At 34.3% G+C, this 20,093-nt stretch overlaps 1 protein-coding gene across 2 annotated transcripts in view; it reads left to right on the forward strand.

Moving 5' to 3' along the window:
• The window catches only part of Wdr24 (WD repeat domain 24), a 39,218-nt gene extending 23,840 nt beyond the window's left edge, over positions 1-15,378 (forward strand). Inside the window, exons 8-11 of one of the 2 annotated variants that reach the window (XM_074180278.1) lie at positions 620-824; positions 1,068-1,253; positions 9,424-9,854; positions 14,735-15,378. In XM_074180278.1, coding sequence (XP_074036379.1) covers positions 620-824; positions 1,068-1,253; positions 9,424-9,854; positions 14,735-15,025 — 1,113 coding nt within the window. In that variant the 3' untranslated portion in view covers positions 15,026-15,378. The remainder of the gene's footprint in view (positions 1-619; positions 825-1,067; positions 1,254-9,423; positions 9,855-14,734) is intronic. The other variant, XM_074180279.1, reaches the window with a different exon arrangement.
• The last annotated feature ends 4,715 nt before the right edge of the window (positions 15,379-20,093 follow it).

Genomic DNA, 20,093 nt, shown 5'->3' on the forward strand with positions numbered 1-20,093 from the left:
TGTTCGCTTATGTTTTTAAAATTTATATTATGCAGATATATATGCTGAGTGTGAATGTGTACTGTGAAAAAAAATTGCAAAACTATTTACAATTTCATCTGGAGAATCAATAGTGAAGTCATCATATTTCATCCTACCTGGAATAAGGAAGGTTCTATTCTTAGAATGTACATATGACCACAATGATTGAGGATTAGATACTACAGATCCTTGTATAGAATTTAAATAAATATATGCAGCTGGTTTTTGATGACAAGTCTAAGGCTCTTGAATTCATAATTGTACTGCATATTACCAGTTTTCTTGTATGTCTGCGTAGTTTAGCTTTCTTTTTGATATTGCAATCTACCATTTGGGATATTTATGTTTGAACACATTGAAAATAGGAACGTGTGAATCAATAATATAATAAAAGACATCATAGAAATTACTAACAGCTAATGCTGTTTATAGGGCCATTTGGTTTTTGATTGACTGTTTATTTTCTATAGCATTTATTGTTGATTCTATGTGGGAATCTGGAGAAGTATTCTCTTTCAGAGTAGATTGTATCAATGATGTTTGAATTATTCATAACATTCAAAATACTAGTCACTTACTCAACATATTTCTGTTCAAGATATCTGTGATGTGGAAAATAATAAAGACAATGTATGGTGAAGAGTTCATGCAGAACTCCATCACTTCGAGCAATACTAACAGAGATGAAGTATTGATGAACAGCAAACCCATCAGCAATATTGCCAGCGTAGTGCAAATGGAGAATACTATAAATAACATAAAAGATTTGGGAACTGAACCAAAACCTAAAGGTAGCTATGAAGGTGAAAAATAATTATTATTCAACAATAACAAATTTTGCTTGATCCCCAGTTAAGATTTTTTAAATGTTTGAGTATTTATTTTTCTTAAGAATGAGATGAATATTTCTCAAACCATCTGGTATATATATCAAAAACATTTGATAACGATCAACATTATATTTTTTTTAAAACTCTTAGATTCAACTTAAGTTCGCTTAATGTTGACAGGTGTAACCCAATGAGATTGATACGTATTCCTCACAGGTGTGATTGATCAAACTGCTCAATTCAGTGGAGGCGATGATGAAACTGAAAATGAAGACCAAGTGGATCATATAGGCATGTACAATGGTTTTCCCACCTATTTGAATGTCCGTACAGGTCTTCCGAAAGGCGACTTTTCGTTTGGAGAAAATGAACTCGATATGGAATTAGACAGTTTGAATTCAGGTAATAGACATATCCTGAATCTTTCTTATGCATATTGTGAAAGCGAGTCAATCCTAAATGAGCACATTTCCCAAACACCAGGACTGCGATACTCTGCACAACGCGAATTACATCAACCAAGTTGACGTTTTCAGGAGATGAAGAAAGCAGTCGAGTAGAGTATTGCAGTTCTGGTGTTTGGGTAAAGTGCTTATTTTGGATTTATTATACGTCAGAGGTTCCAGGTTTACCTTTTGAAGTAATTCAACTCTAAAGTAGAAATTGGTGAGTACTTTTGGAGTTTCAATATCCATGAGATGTTCTGGTGTTTGGGTAAAGTGCTTATTTTGGATTTATTATACGTCAGAGGTTCCAGGTTTACCTTTTGAAGTAATTCAACTCTAAAGTAGAAATTGGTGAGTACTTTTGGAGTTTCAATATCCATGAGATGCCTGCAACAATCAACAAAGTTTGTACAACTTTGATAATTTTTGAAACCAAAGAAATAAAATTATTTTTGAATTCCATAAAGCAACGGTCAGCAACAGGAGGACTGCGGTCTGTTAATATTTTTGAGTCACATATAATTTAACTTAGTACTCATTTTATTTTAATAAGTGCCTAGTTAACCTATTGTTTTACAAGTACCTACAACTAATATGGTCTGATTAGTTTCCTATCTACCCTGTGTGTGTGTTTGTGCGAATTAGTTGATGTTGCGGTAGAATGAACAGATGTGGCTGCCAAATTGTTGAATCTGTTAAAGCCATCACTTCAAATAGAGATGTGTCTTTGCAAATGTATAATTCCACTGAAGAATTTTGGGCCAAACATGGAAATTGCAAGAAAGTAGCTACAAATTTGGCCACTTAATTTGGCTCAACATACGTATGTGAAACATTTTTCTTAAAAATGTTTTTTTTTAAATCGTTCGAGATTAACGAACGCCCACTTTGAATTTGCTGTTCCTCTCGAGAACCAAACTGGCTCAAGATCGTCGGTATAGTTTCTCACATTAATTTTATGTCTTGTGTTGTATAATTCAGAGTTTGATTTGAAACCAAAATAATACATAGGTAGCACCTAATTATCATCAGTTGTTTTGTCTGGACCTCATTTAAATTTTCCCACAGTATGCGGACCCCACCCAAAACTACTTGCCGACCCCTGCCATAAACATTTAACAAAGTCAAAAGCAAAATTTACTGAAAGACAAGTTTAGTGTTGGATAGACAAATGGATGGATAGGCGGACAGATTGATAGATAGATGTATAGATAATAGATGCACACAAAAAATAAAGTGAATGTTCAAATTTCGTGTGCTACGTATATTCGGTAAGTGTTCTAAAAACACTTGAAATGTTGCCAGTAGCATACGGTGATTGTACTTTGAGTCAAAAAATGTATAAGCTTTTCACAGAAGGTCGTCAAGAGGTGAATGACGACGCTCACCCTGGACGCCTCAGCACATCAACAACCGATGAAAATGTTGAGAAAGTAAAGAAAATTGTTATGGAGAATCGTCAAAGACTATTAGAGAAGTTGCCGAATAACGTCAACATAGATCTAGATTTATTTATTTTTCATTTTTATTATACACAGGTTTTCCCCTTCTTACATATGAAATATAATACTAAATATAAACTAAAAATGAATAATTTGGCAGTACTACAGTAATAGACGGATACTTACACTAATACTCTTTTTAAACTGATTTTGAATGATATTGATGTTTGTCCAGTAAATTCTAAACCTCTATTGCAATATTCATTACCTAATCTAGAAGAAGAACTTTATTTCCAGATAGGCCAGCCTAATATAAACATAATTATTGTACTTTATCTAAATATAATACATAAAAATCTAAATAAATTAGTCTATTAATCCCAAAAAAGAAAAAAAAAAACTATATCGTCCATATTCTACAGCGTGACTCACGGTCGATAGTAGGTTAGACGTTTCTGGAAAACGCAAAGCATGATTTTTCTGAAAATTTCACCTCTCACATTTCCTTACCTGTTCTATCGATCTAAAATATTTTCAGCATTGCGGCGTTGCCACTTCCATCAAAAAGTCCTAGCAACTTTATTTTTTAAATGGAACACCCCGTATGTTAATACATTTTTGGAATCGCTCTGATATTTTAATACTTTTTTGTTAAAAATGTCCTATACCTATCTCTATCTGTTTTCGAGATAAAAAATAAATTGTGCTTAATATGGTCCAAAACATAGCCTTAATTGAAATTAAGTACATCAGTACTCTCAATTCATGAAAAATTGATATTTTGATGATAGTTTGGACAAAATCGAAATATTCAAATAACACCAAGAAATCGACTCCATATCATACAGGGCGTGCTAAAATTACTATTATTTCCATTGTGCATAAAAGTAGTCAAAAGTTCATTTTTTCAAATGAAACCCCCTTTTTATTACTCGGTAAATTGAAAGGTGGTGAAAAATGCTTCAAGATGATATATCATCTCCCTATACCTAATCGTCAAGTTTTCTCAATAAAGTCGCTTCTTCTAGGAACATAATTTTTTTTAGAATTTTGATTTAGGTAGCAGTGGAATTATCAAGCTTATAGCAGTTCGGTTACTTTTACAAGTAATTTACAAATAGTTATCGACGGTGTTTCGAATCATCTTCCAAAATGAATGCAAATATCGATTATTCATACGAAGTTCTTATGAAATTATTATACACGGACAGTGTGATCAAATCATTGCCAGAACTTGTAGAAAATTCAACCAAATGTATCCTGAATTAACACCAATGAACGAGAGGAAGTTTGTAAGATTACAAAATAATTTCCTTAACTATGGATTCGTGTTAAAAGCGCCTTCAGCATTACCAAAACCTGTTACTTCAAATGAGGACACTACTATTAACGTTTTGGCATATTTTTATGCATATCCAGAAGCTTCCATTCGCAGTGCAGAAAAAGATTTAGGTATATCACATGCTTCAGTACAACGAATTTTGAAAAATCACGGAATGCATCCGTATAAATTTACCAAAGTTCAAGCTCTAAAAACAGAAGACTTCGAACATAGAATGCATTTTTGTGAATCCCTTTTGATTCATACACAGGAAGATCGGGAATTTTTGTCAAAAATAATTTGGAGCGATGAATCAAAATTTACGAGGGATGGTATTTTCAATAGAAGGAATAAACATTTTTGGGCTGATCATAATCCTCAAGTTACAAAAGAAATGGGTTCTCAAGAAAAATTTGACCTGAATGTTTTCTGTATTCTGAAGAACAATAAAATTAGCTTTTTTATTTATAAAGACACACTGAATGCAGAGAGATATCTCCAAATATTAAGGACGACTGTAACCGATTTTCTTGAAAATTTGCCTTTAAAGGAATATAGGAATTCGTGGTTTCAACTGGACGGAGCGCCAGCTCATTCCACCCAGGAAGTTTCCAGGAAACTTGACGAACTCTTCGACGATCGTTGGTTTAGGCGTTTAGGGCCGTGGGATTGGCCACCGAGATCACCCGATCTCACGCCACTTGACTTTTTTATGGGGTGTTTTAAAAGAAAGAGTATACAGTACTCCAGTGCCTATCAAAGAAGAATTGCGACGGCGAATAGTGCGGAGTATTGAAGATCTGGATCCCCAGGAAATTGAAAAAGCAACCACAAGTCGCGTACAAAAAAAACATTTTAAAATGTTTAGAATGTAATGGACAACATTTTCAGCATTTGTTGTGAAAATGTGATATTTTGTTTACAATTTTGTTATTTTGAATCATCCTATTCTGTTATTGTCTGTACTCTCACATGTTTTAGCCCACAAAATCTTACTTTTTACCTAGAAATGACTGATTTTTGGTACAGTTGTTCCCTGGAAACTTTGAGCCATAGTTAAGGAAATTATTTTGTAACCTTACAAACTTCCTCTCGTTCATTGGTGTTAATTCAGGATACATTTAGTTGAATTTTTTACACGTTCTGACAATGATTTGATCACATTGTTCATGTGTACAATAAATAATTTCATAAGAACTTCGTTTGAATAATCGATATTTGCATTCATTTTGGAAGATGATTCGAAACACCGTCGATAACTCTTTATAAATTATTTATAAAAGTAACCGAACTGCTATAAGCTTGATAATTCCACTGCTACCTAAATCCAAATTCTAAAAAAAATAATGTTTCTAGAAGAAGCGACTTTATTGAAAAACCTTGACGATTTAGGTATAGGGACATGATATATCATCTTGAAGCATTTTTCACCATCTTTCGATTTACCGAGTAATATACAGGGGGTTTTATTTGAAAAAATGAACTTTTGACTACTTTTATGCACAATGGAAATAATAGTAATTTTAGCACGCCCTGTATGATATGGAGTTGATTTCTTGGTGTTATTTGAATATTTCGAGTTTGTCTATCATCAAAATATCAACTTTTCATGAATTGAGAGTACTGATGTACTTCATTTCAATTAAGGCTATGATTTGGACCGTATTTAGCACAATTTATTTTTTATCTCGAAAACAGATAGAGATAGGTATAGGACATTATTAACAAAAAAGTATTAAAATACCAGAGCGACTCCAAAAATATATTAATATACGGGGTGTTCCATTTAAAAAAATTAAGTTGCTAGGACTTTTTGATGGAAGTGGCAACGCCGCAATGCTGAAAATATTTTAGATGGATAAAACAGGTAAGGAAATATGGGAGGTGAAATTTTCAGAAAAACCATGCTTTGCGTTTTCCTGAAACGTATAACCTACCATCGACCGTGAGTCACGCTGTATCTAGAATACACGTTTACATATTTACTTATATATTCATTCAAAACAAAGTCTTAGTTATTATTATGTTTTAAATATAAATTAGCTTTAATTCAGTTTTTCGTTATGAATGTTACCAAGTCCCTCTTGAATAAACTGAGAGAAGAAGAGTTTTTTATGTTATTTGGTAGTTTATTGAAACTGTCCAGACCTTTGAAAAATAACGAGTTCATACTGCTACGTGAATTTGTCCTTGGGATGTGAAAATTGGTGTTCAATCTAGTATCATGATGATGTACTTCACTATTTGTGATTAAAAGGTTTACTAAGTATGTTGGTTGCAATTTATTTATTATTTTAAATATAAATATAACAGTTTGATAATACAATCGTTGAGAAACATTAAGCCACCTTAAACTACAGAGCATATTATGTATATGTGTCATTCTATTGCAGAGTAATATTATTCGCATTCCACGATTTTGTAATTTTTGTAATTGATTCAATTTGTTCTGATTCAAGAGATATAAGAGAGTCCCGAGTTTTATTATGCAATTATAGCACGTTATTTTGGCATACATTGATAATACAGATGCCTCTCTAGAAAAAAATACAGTTTCTTTGATATTTTGCTTATTACATAGTCAGCATTATCATTCAATGAAATAGTATTATCTACAATGAACCCTAGATACTTAATTTTACTCACTATTTCTACATCAGTTTCGTTAATTTCAATTTTGACTGTGTTTCTACCAATTTTATTTTGTTTATACTTTGTTGTAATGATCATCGCCTTAGTTTTAGTGATATTAAGTTTCAGTTTATTTATTCCAAGATACAACTCAATGTTTTTCAATGAATTATTCATCTTTTCAATAGCGACTTGCAAGGTTTTATCGTAGGTATATATTAATGTATCATCTGCAAATAAGTTAATCACATGATCACCATCTACGTAATTGATATCGTTTATACAAATCAGAAATAGTAAAGGTCCTAATACACTACCTTGTGGAACTCCAAAATCATTCACTAACTCTTGTGAGTAGCACCTATTAATTTTTGTTATTTGACTCCGCGAACTGAGGTAACTTTTCATCCACTTCAAAACTACATCACCAATACCATAATACTTTTTCAAGGGTTGAAAGAGTATTGATAGGACGAAAATAACATGCTTCATAAGTATTATTTATTTTTGGTATTGGTATTACTGTGCTTATTTTGAAGTATTGGGGAAATTGTCCTGTTTGAAGAGATGTATTAATGAAGTTCAGTATAACATGCCCCAAGATGTTGGGGAAATTGTCCTGTTTGAAGAGACATATCAATAAAGTTCAGCATAACATGCCCCAAGGTGTTGAATGTCTCTTTTAGAAATAGACTGTTCATTATCTCAGATCTATTAATTCTATTTATTGAAAATATTATATTTTTCAACTGCGGCAAGTCTATCTGTTTAAAAGAATTTAATTTACAATTTACTTTATCAAAACTGTTTGAACTCCAGTCTGATTCAGAATTTATATTGTTTACAATTTCACCTATACTATCGATAAAATATTCATTGAATGCATTTGCAATATCAATTTCTGTGGTACAAACTTTTATTTGATCTCTGATATTGAATACTATCTTTTCAAAATTATAGCTTTCAATTGAATTTATAAGTGATTTTAAATATTTCCACATTTCTTTCGCATTATGTTTATTTTCATCAATTTTCTGTTCATAATAACGTTCTTGCTTTACTTTTAACATATTCACATAGTCACTTCTCACTCTTATGATGCACTGTTTGGAACTGTTGTAGTTATGAATATTACTGGAGTTTTTTCCCAACACCAAATCGTTATTTTTAACACCTCGACACGTGTTTCGATCACCAAGTGATCATCTTCAAGAGGAAGATTAAACTAGAAACTTTGCGAAGCTAACCCTATTTATGCTATACAGGTATACCATACAGGTATACCACCCATACAGGTACACCACACCTAAATTAATTTTACAATTTGCCTTATCTATTATTTTACAATAGATGAAATTGAATGTAAGGACTGCAATGCAAAATATTATGAACAGACAAAAAGATCTATCAAAGTAAGATATAAGAAACACCTAGCACACTTAAAATATGGAAGACCTGAAAAATCAGCAGTCACCCATCATATTTTGCAACAAAACCATTCCATAGACTACAGTTCATTATGATTAGTTAGACAAGTTGACAACAATAGGCAACTAGATGCCTATGAGAGCGTAGAAATAAGTAAACATAATAATATTATGAATAACGATGACGGACCAATACCAAATAGCATACTATATAGCTTGTTAAAATAATATTAGATTTACTGACTATTACATAAGGACACATTGTAAAAATACATTTAGATAGGCAATATTGTGAAATCAATTTGTTAAATAGATGAAAATTGTTTTATATATAACAATAAGATTCAAACATTACATCTATTGTAAAATAATAGATAAGGCAAATTGTAAAACTAATTTAGGTGTGGTGTACCTGTATCGGTGGTATACCTGTATAGCATAAATAGGGTTAGCTTCGCAAAGTTTCTAGTTTAATCTTCTTCTTGAAGATGATCACTTGGTGATCGAAACACGTGTCGAGGTGTTAAAAATAATGATTTGGTGTTGGGAAAAACTCCAGTAATATTAATTTCTCACTCTCTTATAATTTTCCCAATTTATATGTTTACTTAAGTTTGTACTTTGAATTTCTTATAAGCTAAATCTCTTTCCTTTGCTTTGATTTTCAATTCACTATCATAGTATGGGACTTGATTTGATTTTATTTTAACAGTATGTTCTGGTGCTACCTGATCAATAATATCTAAACAGTTTTTTTGTTATATTCTCCAATATGACATCAATGTTAACTGAATTCAAATTCCAGTTACAGGACAATAGCTCAATGTTTATGTTATGATAGGTATCTACGTTCATTTTGCTAATTTGCTTGAATGTTTCCCCTAACCTAATATTTGCATTACAGAAATTTACATATATGATAGAGTGGTCAGTTAGTTTTGGATTATCATAAACAATTGCTCCATTAGAATCAATATTTGTTACAACATAATCTATAAGAGTAGAGCTATGCTGCGTACACTGTGTCTTTGTATTTACAATTTGACTTACTCCATACATATTAAATAAATGTTTGACCTTTTTGGTTTAGAAGTAATCATCATCCTCATAGTCCATATTGAAGTCGCCAATCATCAGACATTTTTTTCCTATTATCTAACAAAACGTGTCAAAGTACTTTGATAACTAACCACAATTTGTGCGATGGTAGGGAACTTGGAATACTTCAGAGTTTCGAGTAGGTCTGTCATCACTGTAAAACTAAATTTGCTATAACTTGTCAATAACAAAGTAATACTTCTTCAGATTTTCAAGTGGGCTACCGAGGGTTCAACCATTTAGCTTCAGAATGTCATGAGTGGATTATACCAAATGAAGCATTTCCAGTACGTCATGAGCTCAAGGATCGATCTCCTCCCCCAGAAGACTTCCCTAATCATCATTCGCCAGATTTTAACGAGGATACCCAAACTTTTCAAGTTGAAGATGAATCTATTACCCTTCTTTCTGTGTCAAAACCTCCCAAGAAGTCTCTCTGGGATCCGAGTGGCTTAGTGGTCGAAGCATTGAAACATCATGCAATATTAGGAGATATACAGACGGCAGCTTGTATTCTCATAGTTTTGGGAGATTGTAGAAAATATTTGAAACAACTAGATGAAGCTATGCAAGAACACTGGCTTCTTGGGTACATAGAAGTTCTTAGCAGGTATCGTTTATGGAATATTGTGACTCAGGTAATCCTACTTTTATCATTCAACGAATAATTCATATTTGATTCAGTTATAGATTTAAAACCTCAAAACTTGAACACCAGCGATGGATATTGTTCAACTTGCTATAAAAAAAACTAATCAATACAGTTTATTGTATGATTTTCGCTATAAAGGGTTTTACAAAAACCGCGACAAGTGTTTCGCTATACATTAGCTTCCTCAAGCATAAACTATAAAAGCTATAAAAACTATAAAAGACAAATATACATCTTTATAAGAGCATATATTTTTGAAAAATGATTTGTAGTTTTCAGGTTATAAATTGGAGTGGTCTGAAGCGGAAATATTTTCATTTACAGTGTGACTAATCTGTCTAGGGGTAATTTATTTATTTATTTATACGGGATAGACCCCATTACGGTGTAAAAATTTCACAGAAAAAAAGTACAATATAAAAATGTAAAATATAAACTAATACGCTACGGAACGTTTCTGCAGCACACAACTATATAACAATATAAAATAACTATAGGATATAGAATTAAAATTAAACTTGTTACTACCTTATGTAAACAATTATCAACTTAAATTATTCAATGATTGTTTAAAACGACCATAAGAGACACCACTGATGTTTTTGTCATCTATTAACTTTAGGGTTCTTTCCAAGGGTGTATGTTTGCCATATTTTGTATGATGGAAAGGTATATGAAATAAATGGCTGTGTCTAAGATTCCTGTTCGGAACATGAATGTTGACAGATTCAAGTAATTCAGGACAAGTTATTAGTCCATTGAGCAGCTTGAATGCATAGCAGAGATCTGCATGAATTCTTCTGGTTTGCAATAGTTTCAGCCCCATTTCTTGTAATATACTCGAATAGTCATGGTACTGTATTTGAAGACCCAACTTGAAAGAACGAAATCTCAAAAATTTGTTTTGCATTCTTTCTAGAGACACACAGTGCACATTGTAAAATGGAGACCAAATGATACATGCATATTCTAACTTAGACACCACTAGAGCTAAATAAATCCTTTTTAATGCTTCAATGGAAAATTTTGAACAACAACATAAAATAAGACCCAGTGTTTTGGATGATTTCACACTCACTGGGTTAATATGGTTTACAAATTTGAGTTTTTTGTCAAAAATGACCCCCAAATCTTTTATGGAGGAAGTGTATTCTAAGTGCTGATCATTTATGTTGTATGATGTATCGAATTTCCTACCAACTCTTGAGAACGTAATAAAATGGCATTTATTTACATTAAGACATAAGTTATTTGTAACACACCATTCATAAACTTTATCTAGATCATCTTGAAGGAGAATTTGGTCATTGTATGACTTTATCGGTCTGAAAAGCTTCAGGTCATCCGCAAACATTAAAAATTCACTGTATTGAGACCAACTTTCATATAAATAAACTTCAATACATTTATGACAAAGGAAAATTTCTACTCCAAAAATACTAATATTAGATTGTTTACACAGTTTTGTATGTTTTAATGTGTTTTGATGCTGTTATTTTTTTTACAAATGTTACTTTTTTGCTGCTTTTCAGCTTATTACTATTTTTTTTATTTTATTTTTTTTACAAATGTTACTTTTTTGCTGCTTTTCAGCTTATTACTATTTTTTTTATTAAAAATATAACATCAGAGTATAGTTCAACATAGTTAAGACACTATAAATATAAAATATCTTGTTATTCTCCCTAATCAGCAAAAATGCTGGTCTCGGGATTCACAAACATTCAACATGACAAGTGAAACACAAAAACTAGTAAACCACTACAAAGCTCATAGTATCAACTTATCGGACATGTGCATCGAGGCTCAAATGTTCTTTTAAACTATTGATGAATGAACTATAGCCCGGCAACTCACGTATATGGACAGGTAATTCATTGAAGACTTTTATAGCCTGTGTAACAGATTGTATAATCCTTTGTTCGTTCTTACCATGCTCAGGTGTAAGTCATTTCTATCCCTTGTATTATACTCATAAAACTGGTTGTTGACTATTGACTGGTTGTAGTAGATCATTGTTGCTTTTGATTCTTTTGTTTTTTTATTTTATATAAGTTCTTGCATTGCTCAAGTTTAAGTAGACATTTAATTGAGTGTAGTTCAGTCTGTGAGAATAAATCATTTGTGTGGGTTCGAAATGGAATTTGAAATAAAATTTTTATTGATTTATTTTGCAGCGTTTGAATTTTTTTGAAATGAATATGATGTCGTTGAGCGATTTTGGACAATTTTTCTCTACGAATTAAAATTGAACTAAAGTGCTGCCAAAACAGCCAGAAAAATGAACCAGGAATTTGACAATGATAGTACTGAAGAACATACTGTTTGTCGTTGGTTTGTGAAATTTCGGTCCGGAGATTTCTCGAAGATGAGCCCCGAAGTGGTCAATCTACAATAATCCAAGACGAGTATTTGAAGACCCTGGTGGAGACTGACCCATCCCAAACGGTGGGTAGGATGGCGGAAGTACTGGGCATCAGCTCCCATGAGATGATGGGTTTGAAATGTACTGGAAAGGTCAAAAAGCTTAAAAAGTGGGTATCCCCCGATTTGAACGATTGACAGACATTGTCACGTTTCAAGGACCGTTCTTCTTTGCTTTTGCACAACCAAAACAATCATTATTTGCAACGGATCGTCACGTGTAATGAAAATTAGATCCTCTATGACAACAGGTGGCGTTCAGGACTGTGATTGGACACAGAAAATAAGGGACAGCTACCATTTCTTGACGTTTTTGTAACGAGGAGCCAATATGGAGGGTTGAATACGATATATTTAGAAACGAAACAAGCACGTACAGGTATATTCCTGACAGTTCACATCACTGTGGGCAGCACAAACATGCTGTCCAAGTCATACACTACAAAGCCTGCTGGGAAGTCCAAAAGACAAAGTTGAGAATTCGGGAAAGTTTGGAATTCACAAAATTGAATGTAAGGACTGCGATGCAAAATATTATGGACAGACAAAAAGATCTATCAAAGTAAGATATAAGAAACACTTAGCACACTTAAAATATGGAAGACCTGAAAAATCAGCAGGCCCATCATATTTTGCAACAAAACCATTCCATAGACTTCAGTTCATTAAGATTAGTTAGACAAGTTGACAACAATAGGCAACTAGATGCCTATGAGAGTGTAGAAAAAAATACACATAATAATATTATGAATAACGATGACGGACCAATACCAAATAGCATACTATGTAGCTGTATGGTATACCTGTATAGCATAAATAGGGTTAGCTTTGCAAAGATTCTAGTTTAATCTTCGTCTTTAAGATGATCACTTGGTGATCGAAACACGTGTCGAGGTGTTAAAAATAATGATTTGGTGTTGGGAAAAAACTCCAGTAATATTCATTACTACACCAAAGGTTCCAAACAGTGCATCATAAGTACTTGATACCACTGTACAACCATCATCATTCGATAAAGCAAGTTTATTGAACGCTCCACATCTTTTAAACCCATTTCTCTTCATTTCTAACACAAATATCTCAATTCTAAGAAATGAGCATATTGCTTTATCGAATGCTTCATATCTTTTAACCTAACTCAATTCTGAGAAATGATTAAATTGCTTTATTGAACGCTACATATCTTTTGAACCCATTGTTCTTCATTTTTAACATAAATAACTCAATTCTGATAAATAAGCAAATTGCATCATTGAACGCTATATATCTTTTAAGCCCATGTTTCTTCATTTTCAACATAGATAACTCAATTCTGATAAATAACGAAATTGCTTCATTGAATGTTACATATCTTTTAAACCTAACTCAATTCTAAGAAATAAGCAAATTGCTTTATTGAACGTTACATAACTTTCAAACCCATTTTCCTTCATTTTTTAACATAAATAGATAGATAGATATATTTTCACCATGTTACATATATAAATACATTTATGGCATGTCAATATATAAATAGATACAATATAGAGCATACAATGGATAAAATAATACAATAAAACATATAATATTTTGAAAGTGTTACAAACATAATCAAGTGAGGCATAAATAAATAGCATAAACAGAATGGAGCATTTCAGAGAAGCGATGTGTTGAGTGCATGACTCAGTTGCTTTGTTGTGACGAGAAACTCGTCTGTGAAGTAAAAACAGTGTTCAAGAATATTTTTTTGTGCGCTTTTTAAACTGATCGAAAGATAGTGATTTGATTCTCTCTGGCAAGCAGTTATATAGATTGACATTCAGGGAATTATTTTGAGTTTTGGTTAATCTATACCTTGTAGTTTTTAATAACTTAGCATACCTAGTATTATGCTCATGCATATCTGACTGGGTTTGTAACTGGTTGACATTTCTGTGTATTTCTAATAAGGAAATTGTAGATATATAATGAAGGTAAAGACATGTTGCCAAACTGTATAAAGTGTGGGTGACAATGCTCTTTATATCCAACAACAGCTAAAATTCTGACTTTTTTTTTTTCGAAAGATGATTATTGCACGAGTGGCATTTCCCTATAAAATTATTTCATAGTTTATCTGCAAATGAAACAGATAGAAATATGTCCTCAGAGTATCAGGTTAAATTGTTTTTTTTAACTGCCTCAAGAGAAACAGAGTACTTGCTAATTTGTTACAGAGCTGTTCTATGTGATTCGACCATGTGAGTTTGTCATCAATAACAATTCCGAGTAGCTTGACAGTGTTTCCTATTTGTAAGTTCATATCGGAGAAGGTTGTTTTGTGGGATTTGCTTGCATTCAACATAAGTTTGTTTTGAGAAATAACTAAGTGATGAAAAAAACTTTGAGAAATTTCAGTTTTGCAATTTGTTCAAATCCATTATCGTCTAATAACCTAAAATTCCTAATACAACTCTTTTTCAGATCATCAATCTTTCTTGGTTACCATCTGTCTATCAACTGAACCAACAGAGTACAAGAATCAATACGAATTGCAGCAAGTGTGCGAAACCCTTACAGAGAGGAGGGTGGCTGTGTGACAGGTGTCACTCTTCCGAATATGCGCTATGTACCATTTGCAATCAAGTTGTAAAAGGATTATATGTCTGGTGTCAAGGGTGCTCCCATGGAGGCCACTTGATGCATATCAAACAGTGGATTTCTTCGCATAAAGAATGTGCTACAGGGTGTAGGCACTTGTGTGAATATAGATGAACAGAACAAGTAATTTGAAGGAAACGAGGAACTTTGATGAATAGTATGGATAGTATCCACTGAAGACGTTATATATAAATATTTCTGGAGTTCTTTCCCAACACCAAATCGTTATTTTTAACACCTCGAGACGTGTTTCGATCACCAAGTGATCATCTTCAAGAGGAAGATTAAACTGATTCAATCAGTTGGGAAAGAACTCCAGTAATATTCATTTCTACACCATAGGTTCCAAACAGTGCATCATAAGTACGTTATATATAGTTTACACATGTGAAAATTAATCGATACATCTTGACGATTGTTGTAAAGTGTAAAAAGACTACTCTGGAAGCAAATTTTGTCTATTATTATTATTGTTTCACTATGCCAAACCGTGGAACCTTGAGAGATCCACATTCAAATTTGTTTTCAAATATCAGGTTGATCTTTTTTGTTTTTTTATCTAACCTGGAGTTGAAAACCTCATGATGAATATTATCTTACTTTGATGGTCGAGGAGGACTAACATAAGGCTTTTCAATCTCGAAATTTTAGAGGTCCTTATGCTATTATCTTCGCCCTTTTGATGAATGATCTTGTTGTCAAGTTGGATGGCCATGTTACAAATTGTTTTCCCCTCTCGTTCTTATAATATTCAGGGCTTTCTGCATGCACGGTTTTGCTTTATTATTGTAGTCGCCATGAACTAGAATGACATGGGTTTCATAATAGTGGGAACGAGACCCTCCCCTGAGAGCGACATTTTGCTACCTCTACCAATATTGTTTACCACATAATGGTCATGTATATTAATTTTCCTGAAAGCATGCAGTTTATTCATCTGCATATTGTATCATAAATCCTTCTGTAAATTGCCCTTGGGAGCAATTTGACCTACTTTCTTGTACAGCTTTGTCAAATCTAGAAAGAGACTTGAGAATTATTTTCGTTACCAACTGGCCGGATAGCCTTAGTTGCTGAGGCTATTGAATCGAAAAGAAGAAGACTTGAGAATTCTCTCTCTCGCTCCCATAGTCTTCTAATGAACGCACATCTAGTGGGCGGGACCATAACGGAATTCAGAAAGCTCTTCCTACATTTGACAAGCTATACATGTGTGCATATTCTGCTTTTTCAGAGCTTCGACAAGGACGCCGTTTGTATTAACATCCTTATGGACCACATACATCTGTTGAAATTACTCTTTGGAGTCTTTTTAGTTTTCATTCTTGAGATATGGCTCTGAAAGAAGTAAAAATTTCCAGTTTCAATATCAAATTAATGTTCTTTCATTATGCCGTAGACTGTAGTTGTGGTGTGGAAAGTCCTGATTGGTTGACGGTATGTATGTTTGGCAGGAAGTGTTCCGGTTTACTGATGGGGTAATTGATTGGTGTGATGTGTCCCGCCCGACTGGAGGCACATTCACTATTGTTCTGAGCGGTGTATTTGCTGTTGGTTTTGAATATGATTGCTTTCCATACAGCTGAGAGGCGTCATCTCTATCGTTAAGACTGCCGATCTTCTTTTATTTCGATTGCATCCTTTATCTTTCTAGTGCTATACACTGGCGATCTGTTTGCGGACAGATCTCAATCTGCCTACTCCCAAGCGTCGACTGGGTGGTACGTCTGTTTGTCGGGCTGTTTGGGATGTGAGGTACAGGTTTGGTGAAATTGGATGGGTATTTATTTGGGATTCCATATAGTTGTTTTGGCTAAGGGCGAATTTGAGTTCCTCTAGCTGAGGGGTGTGAGGTCAGGACCGAAATATTCCCATGAGCTAATTGAAAAATGTGAAAAAAAAATGTGTAAACAAAGATTGCGATGAAATAATGAAGAAAAATGGTGATAAGAGATGCAAAAAGGAGAATAAGACTAAATATTTCAAGTCAAACTACTTCACGACGTTCCTGTGGGTTGGACTACCTATCGGGCGCGTCCGCAGGTGGCGGATAGGGGAACGGCCAGGGGACTGAGAGCCCTGTCCGGGAAGCCAATGTGGCCTTACGGACGGGGTCATCGGACTCCTAGTCAGTGGCAGAAATAATTAGGGTGAGGGGAACTAAAACCTCCCAAAAGCCTTTGCGAAACATGCCACCGTGGACCAGCCTACCCAAGCTAAGTTGTAAAGAATCGTGCTGAATGGCCGCAGGGTGATATACGGTTACGAACGATCCCCTTGGGGAACCGGGCGAAACCTTATTGTAATCAGCCTTCCTCTGGCTCTGCCACAGGTGACCAATTATTCCCCTGCTACTCGTGGGAACACATCAATGAAACAAACACAAAAACCAATCCCGAGGCTGAGCAGAAGTGCTCACCTCAATCTATGGCGGTGGCTGGGGATGAACAGAAATGTCCATCCCAATTTACTGCTCGGAATGAGGCTGGACATGGCAGATCATCTCGTGATGGAATACAAAGGCCAAGGCATAAGCGCATTTGCGGCGCCGAGGCCAAAAAGAGAAAGAGCGGTAGAGGCAGGAGTGGCACCCTCCTCCTCCCCCACTCCACCTCCAACAGCAAGGGCACTTCTTGCGGCGGGCGCAAAAGCTCCGCCTTGAATAAAGGCAAGGAACCGGCTGCCCCTGCAGGAAAGCGCCCTCACTTGAGCACCTCCACGCAGGGAACACGAAGAAGCCGCGCAGTAATGTTGCTGCACCTTCTAAAACCTTTATGGAGGCCGCCGTGAGACACCTCAAGGTTGCCAAAGAGAGTGTGTGTTCGGCGAGTCTTGTCGTTCACCTGCCGATATAAAGGAGATTTCTCCCAGTGACCTGTCCACCATCCTGGAAAGGACAGGATGGACGATGACCTAGGATGACAACTCCTCGGGAGGATGAACAATGGGTTACATGTGGCTATGGGCCTACACTCGCCCTCCCTACTCTACAGATACAGACTTCACGACGTTTCGATTGTTAGTACCTATCAACAATCGCCTTCAGTTGAAAACTGGTTTACCTTTATCATCAACCTGAACTTATTATCGGATTTATTTATTTTTAGGTCACAATAATTTGTTTTCCTAATAAACTCATTATATTTTTCGTATTCCAATAATTACATTTAGATAGATTATCTTGCCAACCAGTTATCATTTAGAGTAAAATGTTTTTTTCACCGGATGAGCCATATTTGGGAATTTGTGATCGGAGCTACTCAGGGATCGAAGTCGTAGGAGACATGTTATTTACACCTTATTTATATGTCAAAACCTCGCAAAACACACAAATTTACTAAAACATGCCAAAGTCAAACATAGGTACTGGGGCGCTATTCTTGACCGTTCGCAACTTGTTTGAATATTGCGAATGATCCTAGAGTAATGGTATTCTTGACCCTTCGCACAATCTGCAATCGCTCTCAATTTACTGCGAGCGAACTTTGTAGTTCGCAAACGATTTGCTAACGAATTTGGAGAGGTTAGGTCACAGAATTCTGTGGTTAGGTATAGTGGTACAGAAAGTTTATATTTAGTGGTTGAAATTTGTCATAATAGTTGAGTTGAACTGCAGTATATAGCAAATTTAGAGAACCTGGAAATGACAGAGGAACCAATACATCAACCTAATCGGTTTGATAATATCGATCCTTTTGATGTTTTGAGTGAGCATCCATTTTTTGCAAACCTTAAGAATAACCAAGGAGCTATGTAGGTATTTAATTGATATGGTATCTCCCCTTATGCGACCACAACGACGACGTACTGACATGAGCGTTACTACCAGGGTAAGATTGATATAAATTTAATAAAATGTTTTTTAAAAATGTATTCGTCAGGTATTGGTCGCGTTTCGCTTCTTCTCAACAGAAAGTTATCAAATGGACATCGGGAGAGGAATTTTTGTATCTGTTTCACAATCTGTTTGAATGTTGTCTGACCTCTCGTCATACAGCGCCCTCTGATAGCCTTGCCGATGGCAACCCTTATTCAAGTTAAAGTATAAATGTTTTCGATGAAAAGAAAGGGATGGGGACCGGTTTTGACAACCTACAGAATTAAATTACTGTTAAATACAGTATATCCTAAATAAATGGCATGTATACATCGCAAAATTATTTACAGTTCAATAAATATTTATATGACAAATCGTATAAGCACTGTTGATATTTGTTACTTACATGACTTAAATCATTATATTTTTGAAGGATATATATTCTACATTACAATTTAGTATTATCACTCTCCGTTGTCATTAATTGAAAATCGGTGTAATTCCCTCGTAAATTGGTAACGATCTACCACCGACATAACCAAGGTTATGTCAATGCGATCTACCGGTATGGTAAATCCGGTCTAAGGGTAAATTTGTTTAAATGGCAACACCGAGTATTATCGACCCTCAGAGGATAAGATCAAGGTTCGTATATAGGAGGGGTTACGAAGTGTCACAAAATTTTGTAGCCGCCACATTTGTGATGTCATTGGGGGTAAATAGTGCAAAATTTAAAGTATGATTTACATTTATTTTCTTCGTTTGTTTGAAGGTGATTGACAATGTTTCTTGATGAATTTCATTAGTTCAGACTTCCATGGTTTAATATTATATAAAATGATTTGAAATTCCTAAAAGAATCAATACAAATTAAAAGGATAGTAAGCAAAAAACCCTGAAATGAAATTACATAGGAATAAAATACAAGTAAAAAAATTGAAAAATTAAATAAAGAAACAAAAAAACTAAGAGATTGTAAGTCAAAAAAATTCACGACGTTTAGATTGTTACTATCCACAATCGTCTTCGGGTGATGACTGGACTAATTCCTCCGAGAGATGACTTTATGCGTCATTCGAATACTTTCACTTATCTCTTCTTTCTGCTACACCGGTTTCGCGGGAGATGACCCCAACTCCCGCCAAACGGTCATCTCCTGCGAAAACGGTGAAGCAGAATTTATGGGTCATTCGAGTACTTTCACTTATCTCCTCTTTCCGCTTCACCGGTTTCGCGTGAATGAATGTCACTTTGATTTTCCTAGACGTTTGCATTGCCACCTTACGGCAATGGCCTTCACTTAAGGTAAGAAAATAAGAAGAAGAGTCATAAATTACAAATCAAAAAATATTAACTGACCTCAAA

This window comes from Leptinotarsa decemlineata, unplaced genomic scaffold, assembly GCF_025532065.1.
Source record: "Leptinotarsa decemlineata unplaced genomic scaffold, Ldec_3_MD MMD2_tig00026294_RagTag_RagTag, whole genome shotgun sequence".
In the NCBI taxonomy this organism is placed as follows: domain Eukaryota; kingdom Metazoa; phylum Arthropoda; class Insecta; order Coleoptera; family Chrysomelidae; genus Leptinotarsa; species Leptinotarsa decemlineata.